Source organism: Temnothorax americanus, unplaced genomic scaffold, assembly GCF_048541705.1.
Source record: "Temnothorax americanus isolate GAGA-0224 unplaced genomic scaffold, ASM4854170v1 Scaffold11, whole genome shotgun sequence".
Classification (NCBI taxonomy): domain Eukaryota; kingdom Metazoa; phylum Arthropoda; class Insecta; order Hymenoptera; family Formicidae; genus Temnothorax; species Temnothorax americanus.
This window is the reverse complement of record NW_027509242.1, coordinates 4146027-4173072: the sequence shown is the minus strand read 5'-3', so window position 1 is coordinate 4173072 and position 27046 is coordinate 4146027. Positions and strand designations below refer to the sequence as shown.

Here is a 27046-nt window from a genome sequence, read left to right as displayed (position 1 = left end):
CTGCGAATATTTACGAGGGATTATACATGCAACATTTAAATGTTAACCAATTCGATCAAACACTTATATTATGTATATAAATTGATACAGATAAATGTTATACGTAAGATATATAATATTCATAAATATATCTATATTTATTTTAGATAGAAAAATAACTTGATAGGTAAAGAACTTTCTATTGGGAAACTTTTGTTAATTTTTAAATAATTTCTGTTCTCACAAATTAATCTTTGTTATATACGTATGTACATTCGCTGTATTTATCATTATAACGTGATGAATATTTTGATGATCTATGATGGCAATCGTTAAAAATGTCGAAATTTTATTTAAGTGGAAGATTGCCAACTTCCAGGACATCTTTCTTTCTGTCGAATTTACTTACAACGACATTTGCATCGCTCAAAAATTTATTTGAATGTGTTTCCATGATTAATTTGGTATATAAATTTTAGAGTCCCTTGATTTATCGATTTTATGACGTTTATTACAAAACAGCAATCACGGAAAAAATTATTCTATATACGAAAAAAGAATAGGATTAGTTTTGCCAGATAATTTTCAATGGATGGATCTGTAGAAGAGTATTTTGCATTTTGTTAACGGCAACAATCGACGTTTCAATTATTTGGAAATTTTACTTGGGATAACAGTAATAGCAAATTGATGTAAAATTAGATATTTGACACGCGTAGGACTATACCTAAAATTGTACCTGATATTTGCCGTATGTAACGCTCAAATGACAGTAATTTATCGAATTATTATTCATCTTTTTGAGTAATTAAAGATTATTCACAAATAAACGTTAACGAATTAGAAAACAGTGCGCAGTTGGGCGAATGACGAACTTCTCTTCCGTCCGATGTGATTACCTCTTCATTACTTGCTGATCTTGCAAGAGGCGTTCTTTCAGCACCGGGATATATAGCGTCATGAGATTGGATGCAATTACCACGGACTGCCGGATTCCGAGCGCTAATTTTATATTCGCACGTAATTTTAGAGGGTAATACGCGCATATTCAATGACGCACTTCTATCTATTTCCACGCTGAACATAGAAAGAAGCGGCTTACCTAAAATTCCCTCAGTTTTCCATTAAATGACTCCTTCAATAACTTATACTTGATTCCATTAAATAACTACTCAAATTATACTTACAATTAGCGATTGAATTCGTTGAGATAAGCGAAATAGCAGTCGTGGAAATCTTCTAATGAAAGCAAATATTCTAAATGTATTCATATTGATATTTTATATAATTTTTTACTTAAATACTTGCAGTTTCTATCTTCTTCGCGTTATTCTTACCTTCCATCTATCGAAGGACGCTCGATCGAGCAGATTCATTGGAGAAAGAAACGCAAGAAGCGTGTACAACGTTATTCCTGTGGAGAAAATCGATCGCTGACTGCGTTTCTATATACGATCGATGCTCGATACACTGACGTGGATGACGTGGATACAATGAAGTTTCGTCGATATCGCGCTAATTTGAGGGAAAGTCATTCTTTAACATGATAAATCTCAATTCGATTGACGCGACGGCGACCGAAAACTTTTCACGATATGTACTAGCAAGGCAGAAATGTAGTCGTAAGTAAGTGGATTAGTTAACACATCAACACGTGGACACTTCCTCTTCCTCTCTTTCTTTCTCTTTCTTTTTTTCTCGCTTTATCTGACACACGTATATGGGCCAAAAGCGCACAAAATACGATCTTTCATTTTCTCCCCTTTTTTGTGCGTGTCGTCACACTTTTTTTTTAGCAATCACAGTTAGTGTTCGCTAGATTGGTCGGCTGATCGGTGAGTCTCTTGGCCCTTGTTCTGGCCCGCTCCCATCAGGGTCGGTTCATTGCCCACAAATCTGCTCATTTTGTCACATATTATATCTACCAGCTGCTCGAACATCGCTCGCCGAAACGAGAGAAAAAGAGAATCGATCATCTATGTGACTTCGTGACAGGCGGGATCAATACGCCTCGCGTTCACGTTATAATACCAAGACACAATAAAACGAGACTGAAAACGTGTTTCAAAAATGAGATCTAAAAATTTTCATAACTTTTATAATAACTTTAGTTGCGTATAGATTTAAAATAACTAGAAAAATTAGATTTCTTTTTTGAAAAACAGAAATTTTGGTTCCGAATAAACATAACTTGTAAGCTAAACTGCTACAAAGCTGTGCTACTTTTTGAAAATGTATTATGAACATTTAAGCAGTTAATTAGACATGTTAAGTAAACAATTACTATAATTAGATGGGATAGATAGTTATGATTATTTATATTATTTTATACGAATTGAAAAGCAAGAAAAAACTCGATCAAAGCATCTTCTATATATACATGTATGCAATTTTATTCGTCAATATTTTTAGAAATATTAAATGTGTACTTCTTATTTATCAAATAGTTGGTCAGTTTCCGAGTTCGCGACATGTACCTTGACATTAATGTTTTCTTTGGCCGATGTCTCGAATAATCATACTCCTTATTGCTCCGCCAACTGTTTACCCTTCTCGATGCTGATCATCCTCTTCTCTTCCATGTCGCACTTGTTGTCCGTGAGAATTACTTGGACGTTATCCAACGAGTAGTTTTTTATTTGTGTGTGACTCAATCTTGAATTAAAAGATTCTTTGTTTGTGATGTCATACATTAGAATGAAACCTTTATTGCGTCTCTGTAGTAAGTCGTCCTGATTGTTCTGTATATATCTTTCATGATCGACCCGCTGTATCCTGTAAAGATAACAATAATTAATAAGCAGTGTAATTTTACATTATAATACACGGAACGTATGCTTGCAATGCGACATTTCTAAAAGTATTGTATAAGACAGATTGTTAAAACATCAGTTAAGAAAAAACTCACAACGATATATTCATTACATAGGCAAGTCACTATTTTAATTCATACTATAGATGTATAGTATACATTAAAAAAAAATCATGTTAATATTATAACACGTAACGGCTGTTTTTCGTCAGGAAATTATATGACGTGCATAACGCGCCAACTATACCTACACCGAATTTGTATAAGCTTGATCCTTTTGTCGTATACCTGAAAACGGTCTTCATCGTTGATCCCTGCGGTTGGCACGAAAGCTAAGGTGAAGGAATTATCCGTGTATAGGGAAAGAGGAAGGAGCTAGGTCTTTCCGACGGACAGGTTGCTGATTATCAGCAGCTTAAATATATATAATCAAAGTTTTGATCCCCGCAAATCTCTGCCATCCTGACGCGCCATCTGCGAAGGAATTATCCACCCAGATTATCCCTTAGAAGGGGTGTTAACTTAATTTATGAATTCAGATAATTTATATATTTTTAAATTTATGAAGGTAAAAATTTGTGAATTAATAAAATTATAAGTAAAGGATTTTTTAATTCCTGGAGTTAATATTTCTAAAAGTGAGTTTGAGCGATTGGAAGATCAAAATTAAATATTACAACTAAATTGCAGATTGATTTTTTTATGTAATACAGAATTTATGAAAGAGAGAGAGAGAGAGAGAGAGAGAGAGAGAGAGAGAGAGAGAGAGAGAGAGAGAGAATGCAGATAATTTATATACTTAGATCTAAAAGTTCAAAATTTATGAATTTAAAAAATTATGAATAAAGGATTTTTACTAATTTTTGAATTTGATATATCTACAAAAGAGAATTTGAGTGCAAAATTAAAATTAAATATTGAAACTAAAGTAGGAATTATTTTTTCATGTAATAACAGAATTCATAATTAATAATTGTAGACATTATAGAGTGTGTTTAATCCAGCGGAGCTTTATCGAGAATTGCTTTCAACTATTGTAATTTATTAACAATTTTAAAAACTTATTATTAAAAGTAGTTTGTTGGGCGGCTAGCCCATGTGCACACGATTGTACACAACACTATTATCTTCGACATGATGATTCTGCACGGTTAATGTATGAATTAATTATCAATCCATAATAATCACAATTATGAATATATTCTTAATTTTAAGAGAGATACTATTTTCACAAAATCATTTAAATTTATATGTCAGTGAATATTGTTATTGATTGATCAATAGATTACAGAATTCTTATTATTTAATTAAAGCGAATGGGAAACGATATTCCAAGAGAGTCGAGAGGAGTTGAGAGAGCAAATATGAGAATGTATAATGCATATACAAGAAGAAAATAAACAAAATTATAATAATAAGCGTCGAAAGAAAGAGAAATAGTGTCGCGAGGATAATTTTACCAAATAGTACTATAAATGATGGGACATTAATGTCAGAGAAATTTTAAGATGAGCATTGGTATGGTTCCGGAGATATGAAAGGGTGAAAGTGATGGTTTCTCATAATCCATGAAAGTATACACGAAACTCTTCAAGTATCCATACCAAAGAATAAAATATATAATGACGTGAAACATATCGTTTCTTATGGACTTTTTTACGCCGGATTCAAATATGACCTTAATTTCCGTCTAGCATGAAAATTCTTCGAGATAGATTCTTCCCCATGAATGAAATAGCGGTGAATAGTAGATCGCGTTCGTTCTCTGAACAATGAATTGTAAATGATCCATTCGACAGAAAATATCCTCAATAATACGTAAACTTTAACCACGCATTCTTCCTTATGCAATACACTCTGACAGGAAATCATTACTTTCACCTCCTTGTATTTCCGGAACCGTGTCTATGCTCATCTTGAAATTTTACATGGGCTTAATGTTTCATCTAATAGTGCTATTTGCCATGAAAAAAGGTTTGAAATTCGAGGTTCAAGAAATGGGCGTTTGCCACCAGTCTTTGTAAAAATAAACATTTTTTACAACTTCTACAATTAACTACATTTTCATAAAAATGTTCATAAAAAGATGTTAAAACTTTAAAAAATTTTTAAATATTTTTTACAACTCACTACAATTTATTGCAATTTACCATGTATTTCTACATATTTCACAGTAGAAATTTGCGATTTGTTGTTTAAAATTTCAATTTTTTGTAGTAAATGTAAAAGTAATTGTTCCAAAATTATTTCACTAAATAATAGATGACTGTTTTTCTTTCCACTGTATGAGGTGTGGTCAAATCCAGAATAAAAAGGAAACCAAGGCTAATTGTCACACTTTTCAAACACTAATTAAAAAAAAATGTTAGCAATATTTTATAATATCGTATACTACTACTTTATAATACAGCTACATCCTTTAGGTTTAAGAAAAAAAATATTAGACTTATTTATATTTATACACAAAAAAGTTATATAATTTTAAGTAGAATCGTGCAAATGTGACAATTTACCTCATACCCAGGGTTGGTTGTCACATGACTCCGGATTGGTTATCACGTATCTTTCATATAGAGGAAACATACGACAAATAGTTCCTGTTTTAATATTTTAGTAAAGCCAGTTTCTTGTAGATTTAACTTAATAATATATTGCAGCATGAAAATTAAACAAAAAATTAATAACTTTCATGAACTTTGTAATATAATACAATTCTCTTATAAACTTAGAGTTAAAAAAAATAGTAATTCTCATAAACTTTGAATCCCGCATGTCATTTGAGACAACTTACCCCGAACGGTCATTTTGAACAAAGATGATTATATTTATAAACTATGTTGTAATGACGGTTAACTAAATACAGGAAAAATTATCTAAAACTATAATATTTCTTATGACTAAAAAGAACTTACGATTAATAATTCCAAAAACCAACTAGACAATAAAAATAGAGGTAAGAAATAGTTTACTTACCACGTCCAATTTTTAAAAAGTGCTCGTAAATGTCAGATGCGATATTTTTGAAACGATCGAGCTATTTCGTATACTCGACTAGCACGATAGGAGCTACGAGCTACCTATATACTATAGAGAAGAATATGCCACTTCATCTATTAAGCGAGATATAAGCTTTGTCACAACTTACCCGTGTGTCCTCTAGCCCCGGTCTCCTCTACTCGGTTTTGCCTCAACACGAGAAGAATAATAAACACGGCGGCTGTACATTTCGCCGTACAACTATAAGGCGACTTACGTAAAACAAAACTCCCTTAATTTTCCATATTAAACGACTATTTAAATAATTACGTTTAGCGATCGCGAATTCGTTGAGATAATTGAAATAGCAGTCGCTGAAATCTTTTAATAAAAGCAAATATTCTAATGTCTTCGTATATATTAATATTTTATACATTTTTCACTTAGAAATTTGCAGCAATTTCCGCAAGTATACCTTCATTTTTCGCGTTATTCTTACCTTCCATCCCTTTCCATCTATCGAAAGGGCGCTCGATTGAGCAGGTTCGTTGAAGAAAGAAACGCAAGAAGCGTGCACAACGATCGATACTCCCGTGGAGAAAATCGATCGCTGACTGTATTTGTTCCTATACAATTAAGCTCTGTCTATATACGATCGATGCTTGATACACTGGCGTACAGTGAAGCTCCGTCGATATCGCGCCAATTCCAAGGGGAAGTCGCACTTCAACGCGATAAATCGCAATTCGATCGGCGCGACGGCGACCGAAAGCTTGTCGTGATATGCATCGATGCATCAAGGCAGGAATGTAGTCGCGAGCTCGCACGTCGCGCGAGGAATCGATGGTGCTGTGTCGCTTCTCGACGTTTTCTGGCAGAAAAGATAAAAGCGCTCCTCGCGGGCTCGTCATCGCGTTCGACGAAACACCCGATAATTCTTTTGCGACGTGAGCGAAGATATTACGAAGATATCACGAAGATTACGTATATATTCCGCGAGTTTATCGGAGGATTCAGTGATTGATACGATGATACGCGGTTGTTCTGCAGAAAATAGACGAATTAACAAGAATCAATAGCACTTCATTCTCCAGATTTTCAATCTTTAAATTGATCGGAATTTAAGAGGCAGATTCGTATTTCTCTGCACGTTTCTATAATAGAGAGAAATAAATGGACTGAAAACAGTGTGAAATTATTTCCGTTTTATAAGTCTTTTCGATTAATCCCAATTCGCCAATTTTTCTGCAAGGCGAACGGTAATGGCGGATTGGGGTGAAGACTAATCGAGTATCTCTGGTTGGGTAAGATCGCGATAAGCGCGACCGCGCCAACTACCTACCAATTGGTCCTCCGAATTGTTTGTCAATGATTTGTACACGTGTTGCAAATTATAGATTTACTCCACTGCTCATTTCCTTCTTTTTCTTTTTTTTTTCACCGATTTCTCTCGCCTACTGCTTGCACTACATGCATACATAACGCATGCATATATGCAATACACGCGATTCACAATTAGCTCTCTCCGTCATTTCTTTGTTTTAAATATATATATATATATATATATATATATGTATATATATGTATATCGTTTACATTTGTCGCTACGTCCGATTTTCAAAGTATTTCCCGTGTTACATTCTCTCATTCTTTCTTTCTCTCTCTCTCTCTCTCTCTCTCTCTCTCTCTCTCTCTCTCTCTCTCTTTCTCTCACTCTTATTCTCTCTTTCTCGCGCCCTTTCTCTCGGGGTCTGCATCGTTAACGGATTGTGCACATATACACGTACAATTAAAACATATACGACGTAGCAGTCGTTGAAAACATCCATGATTGACATTTGCTACAATTATACAGTTTACTTAGAATACAACTGTTCTGTTATACAAATGATTTCTCTCAATGTGACGTCTGCGACGTGATGCTTCCTTCTTCTTCTCCACGTATGTGTGTTTGCTCTTGCACTATGTGTGTGGAGTGTATTGGTAGATTATTGTTTTATCATTAACGTAGTTATTATTAATATTAGGCGTATATATATAGTACAGTTAGCACACCGTACGATACATACATACAGATGCCCGCGACAGCCGGAAAAATTTCTTGCCATTTTATTGATCAGCATTTTTGGGTTACATCGATAGGTCGGTCCTCTTCGCCTGCGCTTTCTACACTTGCATTTTTTTTCTTCTTATTCTCTCGCCAATAAAATATGCGCATAAAGAGAAGGAAGTAGGAACACGAGATATCTTTCCAATTATTACAATTTGAGTTGTCGAAATTGAAAATACTTTGTTTTGTAAATGTATTCGTATTGAATTACATGTAATTTGCGTCATAGTTGTATTTTCAATTTTATGTAAATTTCAGTGCTGTAAATTACATTATATTGCACTTTTTTTTTCTTCTTCTAAGAAAGATGATATAATTATTATTTTATCTCATATTCTTACTTTCCCCTCGACTTGTCTCACTCGAAGTGAAGAAAGTATAGAAAAAGGAGAGAGACCTAAATAAAAGAAGACAGAGATTGAAATCCCGTATATAAATTCAACGAGTTCAGATTTTAATACTGTAGACAAAAATAGACGTATAGGAACGATCTCTGCTTATCTGTATAAGTGGAAACGCGATAATTGGCATAAAATCTTTCAGTATCTATAGCAAAAATCGAACTCGTCGAAAAAAATTAAACCCCTCTCTACGTACTGCTCTATATGACAGCCGCGCTTTTCGAACACGCGTTTTTATTACACACACCACATTTCTTCTCTTTTTCTCCCTCTCTCGTCTCGTCCCTTCTTTTCTCATCCTCAGTTCCTCGGTTGCACGAGGAAACGCATTCGTTGTCGACAGTTCGCTAATTCGCGATGGTTCGCGATCGATTAATTGCGCCATTGATCAGTGCACTCGGTGTCGCGGGCCGCGTGATCTCCGGCGCGTGCCGCGTGCTGCTCGCGAGAAATCCGCGCGGCTAACTTACACACGTACGTTACACCTCATTACAGATTCAATGATACATGATAGATACCTTTTTTGTATTTATTATCTCACTTATGTACAGAGGGCAGCTTACCTAGTACGTTTTAACGCCGTATGACGACTGAAGTAAGCGGGACGTCGGCACTCCTCGATAATTGACGCCAGATCGATGCTGCTGGTTCCTCTGAACGATTTACAGTATAGCAAAATTTGTATCCGGCCCTGTTACGACCTCGGCCTTCGTCGATCCCGATAATAATGCTCGGCTAATGCCTCCTATCTTAAATAATTTCGCGAAGAATGCCATTACGGTCGATACAATATGAATTGGTTGACTGAAAATTATATTGAATCGTTACACGATATATCGCGTTGACAGCGTTTCTCGAAAAACTCATAGGGATTTAATATAACATTTTTTACGGTCTACCGCGAAAACGATATTTTCTCCCTCTCGCAACCTTGTCGTTCTGGAGTCGCTTAATAGATAATCGTGCGGATAGTTACACACAGCAAGAACTATAAAATTGAGTTTCTTTTGCGATATAGTTTGTCGCTTAACGTGCCTTTATATTAACAAATGTCCGTTTTTGTTCTGATTGAGACGTAAAAGAATATATACTTTGAAAAAAAAAATTTGTTAACTTGACTAAATATTTTCAAAACTGCTTATTATTTTTTTAAATAGAAATATTTCGGTATTTGAGTATCAAATTACGTCATGTTAGATTTAAAATATGTCGTATTTAATTTAAATACGTAAATATTTTAATTAGAAAAATAATAATCAGTTGAAAATATTTAGTGAAGTTAACAACTTTTTTTCTCAATGTATGAAACGCGAAGAATAACGTGAAATAAAATAAAGATACAATTGTAAGTATTGACAGTGTACTCGAGATATTTTCGTGATATTATCAAGTGAACAGGACGCTTAAAACGTCTGCGCCGACGATACACTTCAGTCACAACGAAAAAAAAAAACGCAATTCAACATTCGGGTCGGTGGATTTAAATACTCGAATTTTCATGAGTGAAAATAAATTGTGCATATCGGCGTAGCGTGTCGCCATTGTCATTATCGTCATCGAGACACTTTGTATCTATATAAGTTACGAGAGTTACATGCCAAGTGAGTGTCAGTGAATCGTCGATTGCGCATGAATAATCGAATACTATTTGATTGAAACAAAGCGCTTTATGTGTGCCAAAAAAGTTGGATGCAGCGATGTTTCGCTTTAGGGAATAAGACGTTTTTTTTATAGAAATGGGCACGTTATTTAAACATTTTTTTTTTTTAAAGCATTTCGCTGAAATATTTTTATTTTCAATCTTTGAACAATTTTTCAGTTTATAGTATCCGATTATATTATCAATTGTCAGACTTATTTAACTCACCGCTTCAATTATAACGAATGTTAATGTAAACTTAATGCAAATCGTGCTCACGTATCGTATCGCTTCTGCATTTAACCCTTTGACTCCTTCGGTCTCCGTGAACATTTAAACGTGCTTACGTCCGTCGCTGAATCTTTATTGCCGCAATAATGACACCAATTTGTTACAGAGTATCGTTAAATATTAAATATATCTGACAATATTTTCAAATATAAATATTCTCTTGAATAATATGTTTTTCTAACCAGCTCTTACAATTGCAATTTCGAAGCGACATTAAAACGTGAACATTACTTGCATTGTCCGCATCAAATTAAACAGTAGGAGCCAAAGGGTTAATTCGACTCTGTTACGCCTCTGATTGATCGGCATTTTGAAATCTTGTGGAGTCTTGTCGAGTGATTGACGCTTATTGTCAGATTTTCCTGGTCGTATCTTACTTAATGCACGGACTTGAGACATATGTGGAATCACTTCCTTTTGCGCGAGTCTACAGTGCCAAACATCGAGTGAGCAACATCGTCCCTGCTATTAACAATCGTCGTCATTAATCATTATCAACCGCAAAACAAAATGCACCTTCGTCCAATCTCTTTCCCTCGCGGTTTGCGTCTACCTATACTCTCCCTTTCATTAAAAGAAATCGAAACATGCATCATTCCCTTTGGTTTCAAATCTCGATGCCACAGACACGTCAAGCTAATCCTTATGTATGCCATGAATCGAAATAATCAATAGAAAACGGTTATTTTGGCATAATGTAAAATTGACGATTTATTTTGTCGATAGAAAACTACTGCGAAAAGAGTATGATTGAATTAGATATTTTTTGTGAAAATTTTCTTTTGTTGCTCCGAAGGTTATTTTTATCCAGATGACTAATACTAACTACAACTCAATTGGATCTTTCGCCTTTTTTGTTTTCCCAGAAGGAAACAGAGAGTTGATTAAATTCCAATTAAGTTTAATTAATTTTTATAAGAGCGTGAATTTATTATGTTCATCACAATTGACGTTTATTTCTGATCATGAAAAACATGACAATTGGCGCATTTTCGCCTTTAATATATCGTATCTGCAACATGGAAATTAGAATTTTCGGAAATTGTGTCAAGTCCCTGATTTTCGTCAAGTAGATGAACTGAAAGGAAAACTACGACCGTTTATTTGACGGCCGTTAGCTAACTCGGTCGCACCTCGATGATCACAATCATTATGTTTATATATATATTGTATATTTATATAGCGTACATTATTCATATATATATCATTTCGCGCCGAGAAAGGCTGAAAAGAAACGAAAGGCGAATTTTGAAATAAATAATGTAACGAGAGGGAACGACGAAGTAAGTGGACTAGTTAACACACCAGCGTCGCACACGACACTTCCTCCTCCTCCTCCTCTCTCTCTCTCTCTCTCTCTCTCTCTTTTTTTTAGCCTTATTTAACACACGTAACACACACGTGCACACAGATGCGCGCAGACACACGCACAAAATACGATCTCTCGTTTTTCTCCCTCTCCTTTGCGTGTCGTCGCATTTTTTTTTAGCAATTACAGTTAGTGTTCGCTGGATTGGTCGGCTGATCGGTGAGTCGTTGGCCCTTGGCCTGGCCCGTACCGCCCGCTCCCATCAGGGTCGGGTCATTGTCCAGAGATTCGCTCATCTTGTCGCATATTATGTCCACCAGCTGTTCGAACACTGCCTGCCGAAACGGGAGAGAAAAAAAGAATCGATCATCTACGTGACCTCGTGAAAAGCGGGATCGATTTACCTCGCGTTCGCGTTCTACTCTCCGAGACACAATAGAACGAGATTGGAAACGTGTCAGAGATCGAAAATGAGATCTAAAAGTTCCTTCAATTTTTATATTAATTTTAGTTGCGTATGGATTAACTGAGAAAAAAATTTTCCGCATTTTAGTAAATATTAGTTTGCATACAACTGTGACTCCATTTACTAAAATGGAGAAAATTTTCCTTTTTATCAGCATATGTGTATTTACTGAAAAAATATATATATACTAATAAAAAGGAAAATTTTCTTCATTTTAGTAAATGGAGTCACGGTTGTACCGCAAACTAATCCTCTTCTAAATAGGGCATGTCGTAGGTATTGTTGTCACTTTTCCGCGATGCCGATTGGTTTTCTTGCTGCGCTTACTTCATTTGCAGCTGTCATTGTATATTTTGACAGTTGTGTGTATCAAGGGTTAATAGTGTAATAGTAATAGCATAATGTTAAAGCTAAATAGCGCGCGCGAAGCGCGCGTTTGTAGTGTCTAGTATTTACTAAAATGCAGAGAAGTTTTTTCTTGGTGAAAAAAATAATTAGAAAAATTGCTTTTTTCATGATAACAGAAATTTGACTCCGAATAAAATTAACATTTTGAAGCAAAATTGCTACAAGACTGTTCTACTTAAAAAAAAGCATTGTGAACATTTCGTATCGTTGTTAATTAGACATGTTAATTAAATAATTATTAATTAGATAATAGTTATGATTATTTATATTACTTTATATTAATTGAAAAGCAATAAAAACTCAAAGCATCTTTTATATACGTTTTAGAAGCATGAAATGTGTGCTTCTTATTTATCAAATAGTTGGTCAGTTTCTGAATTCGTGACATACCTTGACATTAATGTTCTCTTTGGCCGATGTCTCGAAGAATCGTACTCCTAATTGCTCCGCCAACTGTTTACCCCTCTCGGTGCTGATCACCCTCTCCTCTTCCATATCGCACTTGTTGCCCACAAGAATTACTTGGGCGTTGTCCCACGAGTAATTCTTTATTTGTGTGATCCAATCCTGTACTGAATTAAAGGATTCCTCGTTTGTGATGTCGTACATTAAAATGAAACCCATCGCGCCTCTGTAGTAGGCCGTCGTGATCGTTCTGTATCTTTCCTGACCCGCTGTATCCTGTAAAGATTCCAACAATTAAATAAGCAGCGCAATTTCACATTATAAATAATATAACATGCGGAACGTTACTTAAAATATATTGAGAAATAACTCAAAAAATGATATATTTGTTACATAGGCAAGTCATTATTTTAATAAGTATAATAAGTGTATGAATTTCGAAAAATCCATGTTAATATTATAAACACGCAACGGCTGCTTTTCGTCAGAAAATTACGTTATACGTGCATAACACGTCGTGTGCATATACTGACCCAGATTTGTAGCTTGACCCTTTTGTCGTGTCTGAATACGGTCTTCACCTTAAAGTCGATTCCTACGGTTGACACGAAAGCCGAGGTAAAGGAATCGTCCGCGTAGCGAAAGAGGAAGGAGGTCTTTCCGACGGACGAGTTGCCGATTATCAGCAGCTTAAACATGTAATCGAAGTTTTGATCCGCGGCATCCCTGCCATCCTGACGCGCCATCTGCGAAAGGATCATTCGTATTAGCTTATTTTACGAATCCAGATAATTTTTATATTTTTAGATCTACGAATTTAAACATTCGTGAATTAATCAAATCATGAGCGAAGGAGATTCGCGCGTATCAATTTCTAAATATAATATTTCTAATTGTAAGAGAGAATTCGATTGCAAGATCAAAACTAAGTATTAAAAGTTAAAACTAAATTAGGAATAATTTTTTTTTTCAGAATGTTTGAGATCGCAAACTTCAGTATCGCGAGCTGTACGCACATGCATGCCAGCAGAAAATTCGGGAAAGTAATATTCGCGTGAATATTACTTTCGAGAATTGTCACGGAAATATTCGGTATAGCATGGATCGTTCGGGATCAACCTTCCAGAAACTTTCACTTTGTTATCAATAACAAAGTCAAACAACAATGCTAGAACAAAGGAACGATCCATGCTATACACAAAGCACTCGAAAACAGGTGACGACCCCGTCGGGTCACCACGCAAACGGTAACGTCAGCTCCATGACGCGAGACTCCAACGGCCAATCACCCTCCCGAAATTCTGAGAAATCTGCAGGGAGGGAGTTTCGCCTCGGAGGAGTTAAAAGGATCGCCGCCGCGCCGCGGGATCGATTTCGCTCGCAAATCACCGCTAGTATTGTTACACAATCGCCTTGCTTTACCGCTTATCACCGCTTTTCGCTAGCTTAATCGCTATATCGCCGCTTTCGCCGAGCTAAACTCTGTGCGCGCTCACGGTATTTTGCCTGAAAGGGAAACTCGTGTAAATAACTGTACATATATCGAACATTAAACTTTGTATTTCGGTACTTGCTGTTCCTCTCCGTTTCTTTTGTGGTCGTCCTCTACCGCGCGCTATCTCGCGCTACCGAGCGCTCTCGAACATTTTTGGTCCTTCGAGCCGGATTATCGCCGGCAACCGCGAGTTCGGGAGTGCCTCCTCCAACGGAAGACCACCATGAGTCTCGACCAGAGCAACATGGTCAGCAGCCAACACGAGCTCTTCAGACGCATCTCAAGAGCCGAAGAGAACCTGAAGAAGATGGGGCAAGCGAGCATCACCCTCGCCGCCATCGAGACCCGCATTCGCATCCTCGACGACCTGTGGGCAAAGTTCGAGAGTCAGCACGACCTGATTCGAAACTGCTACAAGGATTCGAGCCGCTACGCTGAAAGTGAGTACGCTCAATCAAACTTACTCGAGGCCGCCGAGATGGCTTACGTGCAGCAGCGTAGCGTCCTGTCCGGCGAGGCCGACCGCCGCAAGCCCGCGCAAGCCTCCACACCGGTGGAGCACGGTAACGACCGCGCGTTGAAAACCTCGCTGCCCCGTATACAGCTGCCGCAGTTTTCGGGTGAATACGAGAAGTGGCCGTCTTTCCGTGACGTCTTTCGGTCGGTCATCGGCGATCAGTCGTCCATTTCGGCAGTCGAGCGGCTGCATTACCTCCGCTCGTGTCTTAAAGGTCCGGCTGAAAATTTAATACAGTCGTTAACAATCACCAGTGAGAATTACGATCGCGCGTGGGCAATTCTCAGTAAACACTACGAGAATAAGAGGGAACTGATCCGCTCCAACTTCGCCACGTTTACCGCCGTGGCGAAGATGAAAGGAGAAACCGCAGATGAGCTGAGCCGCGTCCACAACGCCGTCACGGCCGCAGTTAATGCTCAGGAGAGCATCGGGAGGCCCATCGAGTCCCACGGAATGGACCTCTTCAACCACCTGGTTGTCGAGCTCTTCGACCCGCGAACGCGACTTGAGTGGGAGTCCTCCACCCGCGACTCCGTCGATCCGCCGGATCATGAGGAACTCAAAGACTTCATCTCGAAGCGCATCCTCACGCTGAACGCCGCGAGACCGAAACCCGCCGCGAAAGCCCCCGATTCCACTCGGTCCGCGAAGACCCACGTCGCGAAACAAGGGTCAAAAAACAGTTCCGATCCGCAGTGCGCCTTGTGCAAGGGGAAACACTCCTTGATGACGTGTAGTGACTTCAAATCCAAGTCCGCCGCAGACCGAAAGACGGTTGTCGAGACCAGCCGATTGTGTTACAATTGCCTCGGCAATCACACCGTCGCGAAGTGTCAATCGACAAAGAACTGCTTCACGTGCAAGGCTCGTCATCACACGATGCTTCACGAGGCATACGTTCCCGCGTCAGCATCGACCGAGGTCTCCGCGCTGTCCGCTGTGCGCTCCGCTGACGACCGCAAGGCGATCCTCCTCGCGACCGCGCGAGTGACCGTCGCCGACCGCTACGGCAATTCGCATCCCGCTCGAGTCCTCATCGATCAAGGATCGGAGGTCTCAATCATCGCTGAGTCGCTCGTACAACAGTTGCACCTGCAACGATCTCGCTCCGACGTGTCGATTTTCGGAATCGGGGGGTCGAAATCCGGGTCAACCCGCGGGAAGGTGACGGTGAATCTCACATCCGTGACGACCGGAGTCACGATTTCCGCCGTCGCGTTCGTGCTGCCTCGCCTTTCTCTGTACCAAGGCTCAACGACCAAGAAGAGCCCCGCCACGTGGCCCCATCTCAAGGGACTGCCTCTAGCCGATGCGCAGTTTTCGGCTGGAGATCCTGTCGAGTTGCTCCTGGGAGCAGAAGTCTGCTCCACCATCCTCGAAGAGGGCCTTCGAAAGGGCGGGCCGCATGCCCCGATCGCGCAGAAGACAGCCTTCGGGTGGATTCTGTCCGGCGGCTGCGGTGCTTCAGCCCTCCACGCGCGCGGCAGCTTTCAAGCGACGGCCGACAACGAGCTGGCCGATCTCGTGCGCCGCTTCTGGGAGCAAGAAGCAGAGCCTTCCACCCCCGCCGCCCTCACGCCAGATGAACAGAGGTGCGAGGACCTTTATGTGCAAACGCACTCTCGCACGGAGACGGGACGGTACGTGGTCCGCCTACCGTTTTCCAAGACGCCAACAACGTTGTCGAAAACTTGCCGACCGGCCGAACGCCTGCTGACCGCCATGGAGCGTAAGTTCCACAGAGACGCCCGGTTCGGAGAGCTCTACCGTCAGTTCATGCGAGAGTACGAAGACCTGAAACACATGGAGTTAGCTACGGTCTCGCCATTCAATGAGAATGAGTATGGATGCTTCTTACCTCATCATGGAGTCCTCCGAGAATCAAGCTCCTCCACCAAGCTACGGGTGGTTTTTAACGGGTCGCAAGAGACAGTGTCCGGCGAGTCGCTGAATCACCACCTTCTCACAGGCGCCAATTTGCTACCCGCTTTAGCCGACGTGTTGACGCGCTGGCGATGGCACCGCTACGCCTTCGTCACGGACATCGAAAAGATGTACCGGCAGATCCTCGTCCACCCGGACGACAGGACGTACCAGTGCATCCTCTGGCGGTGCGCCCTCCTCGCCCTCGTGTGCGTGTACCGGCTCCGCACGGTGACATACGGCCTCGCGTGCGCGCCGTTTCTTGCCATTCGCACGTTGCAACAGTTGGCTCACGACGAACAATCGCGATATCCGCAGGGAGCGATCGCGTTACGCGAGGACACCTACGTCGACGACGTTGTCTCGGGCGCGAACACTCTGTCCGCTGCGATCGCGAAACAGGCCGAACTCCGCGGACTGTGCACGGCGGGCGGGTTCCCGCTTCGAAAATGGGCCGCGAACGACGAGAAAGTGCTGTCAGGAGTCCCACCCGAGCACCGACTTCACCACGAACCGCACTCATGGGAAAACGACTGCTTTTCCACTCTCGGGTTGTTGTGGCACCCGAACGAGGACACGTTCGCGTTCGCGATTCACCCGCGCACCGTCACCGAACTCTCGAAAAGACGCGTCCTCTCGGAAACCGCACGTCTTTTCGATCCGCTAGGATGGCTCGCCCCCGTGGTCATTCGCGCGAAGATTCTTATCCAGTCCGCGTGGCTCCAGAGACTCGATTGGGACGATCCGCTTCCCACCGCCGACGCGCAAAGCTGGAAGAGCTTCCTCGAGGAGCTGCCTCTCCTCTCCCGCTTACGCGTCAACCGCTGGCTCGGCAGCGGGGACGAAGACGCACAAGCGGAACTGCACGGCTTTGCCGACGCATCCGAGCGAGGATACGCCGCTGCTGTGTACCTCCGCATCATCAGAAACGGCTCCGTGGCCATTCATCTATTGGCCGCAAAGAGCAGGGTGGCCCCGGTCAGGCAGGTGACACTGCCACGACTCGAGCTCACCGCCGCCGACTTGCTCACGTCTCTCACAGATCACACTCGTTCCACTTTGCGTCTGTTCACAGCACCCACGTTTCTTTGGTCCGACTCGCAGGTCACCCTGAAGTGGATTCAAGGACACGCTTCCCGCTGGAAGACCTACGTGGCGAACCGCGTGGCACGCATTCAGCAACGGCTGCCTGACGCTCAATGGAGACACGTCCCCGGGAGGGACAACCCAGCGGACTGCGCCTCCAGAGGAATCGCCCCTGGCGAACTGCTGGAGCATCCCCTGTGGTGGACTGGACCCGCCTGGCTCCGCGAGGACCGAGCTCACTGGCCTAGCGGAGACCTTGTGATGTCCGACTCCGATCTGCCCGAGCAGAGAGTCGCGGCACACGTCGCCACCGAGAAAATCGAGGAGGAACCCGAGATGCTTCTCCGGTTTTCCTCCTTGCACCGGCTCCTCCGAGTCACGAGCTGGTGCTTGCGTTGGCGTCGCACCGCTTCCCGCACTACCGCACTCACACTGCAATCGACCGAGATCAATGACGCACTGCTGCTCTGGCTTCGCGCAGTGCAAGGACTGCACTTCACCACCGAGATCACGGCACTCTCCTCAAACCGCACTGTGTCCCATCGCAGTTCGTTAGCGCGCCTGAGTCCATTCCTGGATGACCAAGGCGTGCTGAGAGTCGGAGGCCGCCTCAAGCATGCCCTGCTTTCCACCGATGAGCGACATCCGATGATCGCACCGCCGTCCTCGTGGCTCACTCGGTTGCTCATTGAGTCGTGTCACCGTCGAACACTGCACGGAGGAGTGCAGCTCACTCTCGGCTTACTCCGCCGTCGCTTCTGGATTCCTCGTGGCCGCTCAGTTGTCAAACAGCGGCTTCACCGCTGCATAACTTGCACCCGCTGGCGAGCCACGACACCGCAACCGCCGATGGGCGACCTTCCGAGAGGCCGAGTCACGTCGGCGCGTCCCTTTCTCCGAACCGGCCTGGACTACGCCGGCCCGATCCTCCTCCGCACGAGTAAGGGCCGCGGACATCGAGCGTACAAGGGCTTCATCGCCGTATTTGTGTGCCTCTGCACCAAGGCGGTGCATCTGGACGTCGTGTCAGATTACACGACGGACGCCTTTCTCGCAGCTTTCCGTCGCTTTATTTCCCGTCGAGGCCTCTGCGAGGAGATGTACTCGGATTGCGGCACTAATTTCGTGGGAGCCGATCGAGTACTAAGGGAGCTCTTTCGAGCGTCGTCTGCCGACGGCCGTCGTCTTGCTCACGCCGCCGCCACGGAGGGCATAACCTGGCACTTCAACCCTCCGGCTGCGCCGCATTTCGGAGGACTGTGGGAGGCCGCCGTGAAGTCGACCAAATTTCATCTCCGTCGGGTCATAGGGGAGACAACGCTCACTTTCGAGGAGATGAGCACTCTCCTCTCTCAGGTCGAAGCCTGCCTTAATTCTAGACCGCTGCAGGCTTTGTCCGACGATCCGGACGACATATCCGCTCTCACACCGGGCCACTTCTTGATCGGCGCTCCTCTCCTGGCCTTGCCCGAACCCGCCTTGCATGACGCCGCTGAGAGCTCACTTTCCCGGTGGCAACACCTCCAAAAAATGCGCGATCACTTTTGGTCACGGTGGTCGCACGAGTATGTCATCGGGATGGCAACTCGATCAAAGTGGCTCAAATCCGAGGACGCACCCGCCGTCGGCTCTCTGTGCCTGGTGCGATCCGAAAGCACGCCACCGAGTCGATGGCCACTGGCCCGCATCGTTCGAGTACACCCCGGAGACGACGGCATTGTACGCGTAGCCACAATCCGCACCACCACGTCCGAGCTGGTTCGACCGCTGTGCAAGCTCGTGCTTCTCCCGGGGGCTGAGGACCAGCCGCCGCCGACGGATGCGTGAGCTCACCGACACTCGCTGTCACTTCATTGTCTCATTGGCCTTCAGCCTGCAATTTCTTGTAATAATGTAACTCATTCTCGTCAAGTATTCGTCTGTTTCGGCCCTTCGCCACTGTCAAACCAAGCAACCGCTTATCTCGGTTGTCCGCCTCAACTTAATAATTTTGCAACACGTGAAATCACTTTCGCGCATCACTTCACTTCTCTTTACTTTTCGCACGTCACCGAACTCGCGTTACGTATATCGCGAATATTTATGTGTCTTGCTCGGAGTCGTCGCACGTTATGACACTGCGCAAGCGCGCCACGCCGCTGGCGCTCGCCTGCACCACGCGCTGAAATCGCGTTCAGTGAAATCGATCGCACATCGATTCTGTCGACCGCGACGTCAGGCGCCGCATCGAGCGAGCCATCGAACACACCGTCCTGTTTCGTCAAGCATGACGAGGCGGGCGGGATGTTTGAGATCGCAAACTTCAGTATCGCGAGCTGTACGCACATGCATGCCAGCAGAAAATTCGGGAAAGTAATATTCGCGTGAATATTACTTTCGAGAATTGTCACGGAAATATTCGGTATAGCATGGATCGTTCGGGATCAACCTTCCAGAAACTTTCACTTTGTTATCAATAACAAAGTCAAACAACAATGCTAGAACAAAGGAACGATCCATGCTATACACAAAGCACTCGAAAACAGGTGACGACCCCGTCGGGTCACCACGCAAACGGTAACGTCAGCTCCATGACGCGAGACTCCAACGGCCAATCACCCTCCCGAAATTCTGAGAAATCTGCAGGGAGGGAGTTTCGCCTCGGAGGAGTTAAAAGGATCGCCGCCGCGCCGCGGGATCGATTTCGCTCGCAAATCACCGCTAGTATTGTTACACAATCGCCTTGCTTTACCGCTTATCACCGCTTTTCGCTAGCTTAATCGCTATATCGCCGCTTTCGCCGAGCTAAACTCTGTGCGCGCTCACGGTATTTTGCCTGAAAGGGAAACTCGTGTAAATAACTGTACATATATCGAACATTAAACTTTGTATTTCGGTACTTGCTGTTCCTCTCCGTTTCTTTTGTGGTCGTCCTCTACCGCGCGCTATCTCGCGCTACCGAGCGCTCTCGAACACAGAATTTATGTGATTAAGAATTATAAAAATTATGGAAGTATCGTATTATACTCTTCTTCATGTTTTGTAACCATTTATTTATAAACCGGTGACTTAAAAGGAAGAATATATACGATGAGGCTTGGTGTATTGCGATTAGCTTTGCATGTGCATGTCGTAAAACTGCTCGTTGCTCCGATATGGGACGAGATGGACAAGAGGAAGGTATTCGATGTGCAATAGATGAGCTTACTACTATAGCGATGCAAAATTCGTCACGGTTTGTCGGATATCGCTTGGTCACGTTCGTGAAAACGTTGGATAAAAATATCGAAAAGTTCGAGGCACGCGTCAAGCCACACGAGAGAAACTGAGCTTTTACTCTGGTATCTCGCAGAGTCAGTTTCGGAATCAATTCAACGGCATCAAAAAGCATTGCAAAACTGTAACTTTTTAGGGGAATTGTTGTTTGTCGAACAGTCTGTCTTCCCGAAAGTTTCTCTTTTGTCAGTTATAACAGAAGTAAAATATATATGTATATATACAATAAATACCTAACTGCACATGGATTCGAGTTACAATACTTTTTTGTATCGTGCTTCTGACAAAGCGGAATTGAGAACTGTATATAACTGTATGTAGCTGTATGTGATAGAAAACGCTGAAAAAAGTAGTTGCAATATTTACTTTTTTTGGTATCGCCGAATCACAAGTCGATCGTTTGAGAGATTTTAAAAGGCATTGAAAAACCTTTAGCATTTAAAATCTTTTCTAAAAACTCTTCTAGTCTTTATTAAATATTAAAATATTATATCTTCAATTAGTATAATAAAAAAAAACATGATAAAATTTTTTATAAAGATACAAAAAATTAAAGCGTTTTACACCTTTTTTCGGTCGTTTCGCGTCAACTTATTGTTAGCGTTTTAGCATGCAATTATTCTCATAAATCTCTCAACTGAAATTACAAGCGGAAAAAATTCGACTAAATTACTCGATTGTGAAATTTATCGCGCGTGTGAGTAATTAAATTATTGACGTCCATTTAAATTTTCTCGCGCGTTTCGTCTTCGTTAGTTAGTTTCGCCTTTCGCCCGACGAAACAGCATTCGTGCTAACGGATACATATCGAGTCGATATTCCGATACCGGATTATTCTTCTGCGAGGTAATGTCGACGATGGACAGCATCCGAACCGTTCGCGTGCGTAGCTCGAAAACGGAATCCTTAACCGGCGTGTAGGACGCATTCCCGCATCTCCTCGACATCTCAAACGTCACATCAACGTGACACCTGATCGAATCTCTTTGCGTGTCCCCCTTCACATTCTTCCTTATACTGCAGCTCTCTCAATCACATATTCTTGAGATCGATCTCTGAGTCTCTTCGCCCTAGTTTTTATTAACTGCAATTTATTAACCATTTTATCTCATTCATCTCTCATCTCATTCTGTTGTCTGTAATTTATTTACCGTTTTATTAATTGCCTCTCATTTCGTTAGCTAAAACTCATCAACCGCCTTGCCTTCCTCTAATCTTGTTCAAGTAATTGTTTCATTAAGTGTTTAACAGCTTTTATATTTCGGTATAGAATTATTTAATATAATGTTTGTTTGACACTGCGCTTTGTTTTAAATCTTCCCTCGGGTCAGCAGATTTTTACGCCGATGCAATTATTGTTGTCGATTATTGTTGACCACTTGTTTCGACATTCACTACTCCCTCCTCTTTGACGCGACGCAAAATGCAATGTATCATTTTTCCTCTCACTCGACGTGGTTAATTAATTAACTGAGAAGAATCCGAGGGACTGAATGATAAAGGAATTACGCACTCCGTCCGCGGCAAACGGCATCGCGTTAATGCGAAATTATTCAGCTCGGGCTCGAATAGCGAGACTGGCCAACGAGCGATCAACGACGTGGCGACGTTCGCGGTTCTATCTTCCGTTTCTTGTTTCACTGTATTGCTTCCGCACGCGCGACGTGTCAACGCGACGACGATAATCGGGCCTACTGCGGGCGATAGTCTGCGGTTCGCACAGGTGCGTATTACGATCGCGTTCGTGTTGCCTTAATTTGTTTTTGTCGGTTGGCTCTTCGGCGTTGCGTTAATGAATAAGTTTCTTATCTGTTGTTTTTTTTTCCCAGGAATTTTAAGCGAAAACTATTGCGCTTTTTTTTATATATATACATTTATAACGTTGATATTTTCTTAATAAAAGTAGGAATTAAAATTAAAATTTATTTGTATTTATATCCAATTGACGCTCTGCTAGATATACTCGGGAAAGAATATTTATTTTTATTAATCTATAAATAGAAAGTTATTTAACATTCTTGTTAAGAAAACTCTGACTCCATATTCGGCAAAACAAGATATTCGTGCAGAATAAACGCAGATCAATGATGCTTATATTGAAGTATATCAGAAAAGTCTTAATGTCCTGTACAAAAGTAATATAAAAAACAAGTAATATGCACGTAAAATTACTTAAATTATTTAATCATATGCAGTACGACACACATTTCTACTTTACAATATTTCTTTCGGAACTCGCTTGCGCGAAATAATCTGTCTCGAAAATAGGCTAAGCCTACCAGAAGAGGGAAAATTCATTTTAACGGAACGACATTTAATCTATTCAGCGTGACAGTAATTAACGGAGGTGTCACCTTTCGTTGCAGTTTGTTCTTTCTTTCTCTCGCTTTCTCTCTCTCGCTTTCTCTCTCACTCTCTCTCTCTTTCGCCCCGGCAATAACAATGGACTGAAACATTATTGATGGCATCTCGACATTCTCGATATAGGAAGAACTCGAAGCCAGATCACAGATCAAACTCGCAGATCATCTCTTCAGCGGGTTCTCTTCACGTGTATGTATCACTGCTCGGACTTGCAGACGCGTTAAACGGATACGATCAAGACAACATGACCGCGACAATTACACAGGGAGCACTGCACGTAATTATTTCGCGAGGCGTAAAAGGGAGAGGATAAAATCTCATCCGGAAGATTGCGTCACGCACTCACACACATAACGCCCGCGCACGTACGTTACATGGCACGGTTAAAGGAAAAGTAGGACAAGGTTTTCCGTGTGCGATAACGATATCGGCGCCGTATGTGTCGTGTCAACGTTAACAACGGTCGGTTCGCGTAGAAAAAAAAAAAGTAAAGCGCAGGTACGCGCACCACTTGCGAGCATTGTTTTACAGTGTTACGACAATTTCCGTGACGGATGGCGCGGTAGCGGGTATATAGGTAATTGAGCGTGTCTTCGGTGGACAGATGATGATTGAGGCGACGCGCGTTCTACGAAGGTCAAGTCTTAGATACTGAAATCGATGGTACGACACGACGACGACGAGGACGACGGCGCCGACGGGACAAGTCCATTTCTTTCTTGGCGAAACCTTCGTTTTCGCTCGAAAATACAATTCCACTATTTATTTTACAGGAATAATACATCGCGGTTGGTGGCAATGTGCTTCGCTGGTTAAGAACTTTACTCGATATTTCGTCGTTCTACTTCTTTACATGTTGGTTAATCAAAGCCCCGATTTTGCCGGGCGTGTTCGTTTAAAAGTTTCTCATTGAAATCTGGTTTAATATTATAATTACTTTGCAAAGATTGCGAAGTTTATTCGCATTCATAAAATGTACAACTACGACGCACATAAAACCAGTGAAATGTATATAATAGTCACGATATGTAATAAATCTGAAATTGGAATTTACGTGAAGACAGATTCGAGGACGAAAAGAAAGAGAATTCTTTTAGTCTCCTTCGGCAATTCGAGTCGGCTCGTCGTCATCATCCGACGTCCGACGTCGTCCGCGTCGGATTTCTGATCGTCCGATCCACGACCACGCTCGATTCCATTGATTTCCGACGACGACAGAGCGGAGCCAGCGAGGGAGCAAATATTTTCGGAGGCAAATCGATCGTCATGCCCCAGCTGCCCACCCACGCTTTCTCGTGCTCTCGCACCGCCCGTCCCGTAGTTATACATAGTTTCGATTTCAGTGCATCCGTAGAATGAACGACGACGGAAGATGGAGCCTCGGTTTACGTCAGAGGCAGGCGCGTTAGCGTAAAGAAGTGGTAAAGTCTTTCAACAGCCGTCCGGCGCGCCTATATACGTCGGGAACGAGTAATTAATTCGAGACGTTCAGCTGACTACGTCGGAGCGACGGCTCTCCTGTGAGATTACAATTGATCCCTTCAAATTTTTTTTGGCATTACAGCCCGGTATAACTTTCAAACAATTAGAAGATAATCTAATTGAGATACAAGATATAAAAATTGAAATTATATGCAAAAGAAAAAATAAAATACTTGCTACAATATGCGACGGCGAATCATGTCGCATTTTAATTGATTTTTATTAATGTGTGTTAATTTATGAATTTATTGCTCGTCTAAAAATGAGCTGGTTATGGCGTTCATACGAAGAGTTTTGAAAAGATTGAAGGATTTATTGTTCGTCGTTCGGAGATCTAGGAAAATCACTCTGACAGTTATCGCACCCGATTATGTACTCAGCTGGGTGTTGGATAACAGCGAGCTAACTTATCGGCCTGTTCTTTCACCTCGCCACTTTTCATTAACTTCAATAATTAATGAAAGATTCGCCGCGAAAATATTCACGACTCTGGACGATTCTCCGCGAAATCTCAGCGCTGATATTAATAACGGGGAGGGAGACGACGGAGAAACGGATAAATGGTCGAACGGGGAATTGATCGGAAGTGGCCAAGAGCGTGGTCGCCTACGTCACGACGACTCTACGGCGTCGCATGAAACCGAGCATGAAACGCAGAAAGTGAGTTCGAGTGAATGAAAGGCCAGGCGATCGTGCCCGCAGTTTTTGCGGCTGACAAAAAGCGGGGAGGAGAAAATGAAATAGACTTTATCGCCGCGCGGCGTATATTGGATCAAACTTTCCATAAGCTGCAGGATAATGTGTGAAAAAAGGCTTAGACGACAAACATGGTTAAACAATATATATATAGGGAGAGAGAGAGATAGAGAGAGAGAGAAAAGAAGGAGAAGACAGGTGTAAAATAGACAAACGGTTGACGTCCCAATTCACGTACCGCATCAGCATACATTTCCCGTAAAACTAGGAAAAGGAGAAGAAAAGGTGGATAATCAGGGCGAATATTCAGAAATGACAGTATTGAAATAACAGAGAGGCAGAGGTGACACGAGAGACCAAGAGAGCGAGAGAAAGGGAGAGCGGGAGCAAGAGAAAGAGAGAGAGATAGATAAAGAGAAATCAATAGGCAGGCTATATCGACGCGTTTATACTTTTCTCGAGGAATTTAAAGCCCCTCTCGCCAAGTTCTTAAGTCTCTCTTTAACTATCGTGAGCCGAGTTCTCTCGTACAAAGTGCCTCGCGATGCGTCACCTGGAAGAGTCACTCCCTGGAGATGGGGAAGGAAGCTGGTCTCCCTTCGCGCGGACGACGGGTTCGCTCTCCTCGCTGCGATCGTGGGAAATCCCGCGCGGATTCGCCCGTCGGCTGTCGACGTGAGATGCGACTCGACGATCGGGATGCACCACGCGCTGCGCTGCGCTTCCGTCCGCCGATCGATTAATATTTAACGCACGAGGGGGGTTCGTGAGGAGGGGGGTCGACAGCGGGGGCGGCCAAGCGCCAGACGGCGGATATTATTCCCTTACGTCGTGGGTCGTGACGACGCGCGTACTCTCGCGATATATCTCGCACCACTCTGACCAGCGCGGCACACGACCAAGGGGTGGTTTTCGTAACAGCGAATATAAGGAGACTGGACTGCCCGATCTCGTTCAAGCGTCTCGCGCACCGTAGACCACCCGCTGGCTATAGCTAAAATATCGACCATTTCGTACGACCCCCGCCCGTCGTCGGCCCGATTCGGGGGAAGATCCGCGCCTGCGCCGCACACCAGCAACCCCGACTGACATCAATATAATCGTGAATAGAAGTACACACACGCTCGCCGGGGGAGAGAGAGAACACTTGTTGATCCGGGGGATGCCCCGCGGATGTCTTGCCTCGAATGACTTTCCGCGACTTCCAATCCGGCCGGGATCCTGCGGCGAGATTCGCAAATCGATTCGCGGCACACCGTCGATTATTGTGCCAGTATATAGCTTCGGATATTTCCTTTCCGATTGAAAAAGTTCGAGGATTTTATACATAAAGATACTTTTCCTGGTTAAAGAAACTTCTTATTTGCAAATATTGATTCGATGAGATTCTTTTTTAAAGCTTTTAATCTAAGGAAGATTCAGTTTTTTA

The 27046-nt window shown here is 42.6% G+C and overlaps 1 protein-coding gene and 1 pseudogene across 7 annotated transcripts; both read right to left on the bottom strand.

The window, feature by feature from the left end:
• Positions 1 to 1771: 1771 nt before the first annotated feature.
• On the bottom strand, positions 1772 to 3252 carry LOC143908230 (ras-related protein Rab-3 pseudogene; annotated as a pseudogene).
• A 3899-nt stretch (positions 3253 to 7151) lies between these two features.
• Positions 7152 to 26602, bottom strand: LOC143905037 (ras-related protein Rab-3). Of its 7 annotated transcripts, none has more exons than XM_077420146.1 (5): positions 22227 to 22579; positions 21903 to 22159; positions 13330 to 13542; positions 12782 to 13072; positions 7152 to 11852 (listed from the first exon to the last, which is right to left on the bottom strand). In XM_077420146.1, exons 2-5 carry the CDS (start codon positions 22020 to 22022, stop codon positions 11694 to 11696), a joined length of 783 nt encoding a protein of 260 aa, XP_077276272.1. In that variant the 5' UTR covers positions 22023 to 22159; positions 22227 to 22579; the 3' UTR covers positions 7152 to 11693. The 7 variants fall into 7 exon arrangements, with proteins under 7 accessions (XP_077276272.1, XP_077276288.1, XP_077276314.1 ...); XM_077420162.1 differs by having other exon boundaries at positions 21903 to 22145; XM_077420188.1 differs by lacking the exons at positions 21903 to 22159; positions 22227 to 22579 and adding an exon at positions 26171 to 26602.
• Positions 26603 to 27046: the final 444 nt, after the last annotated feature.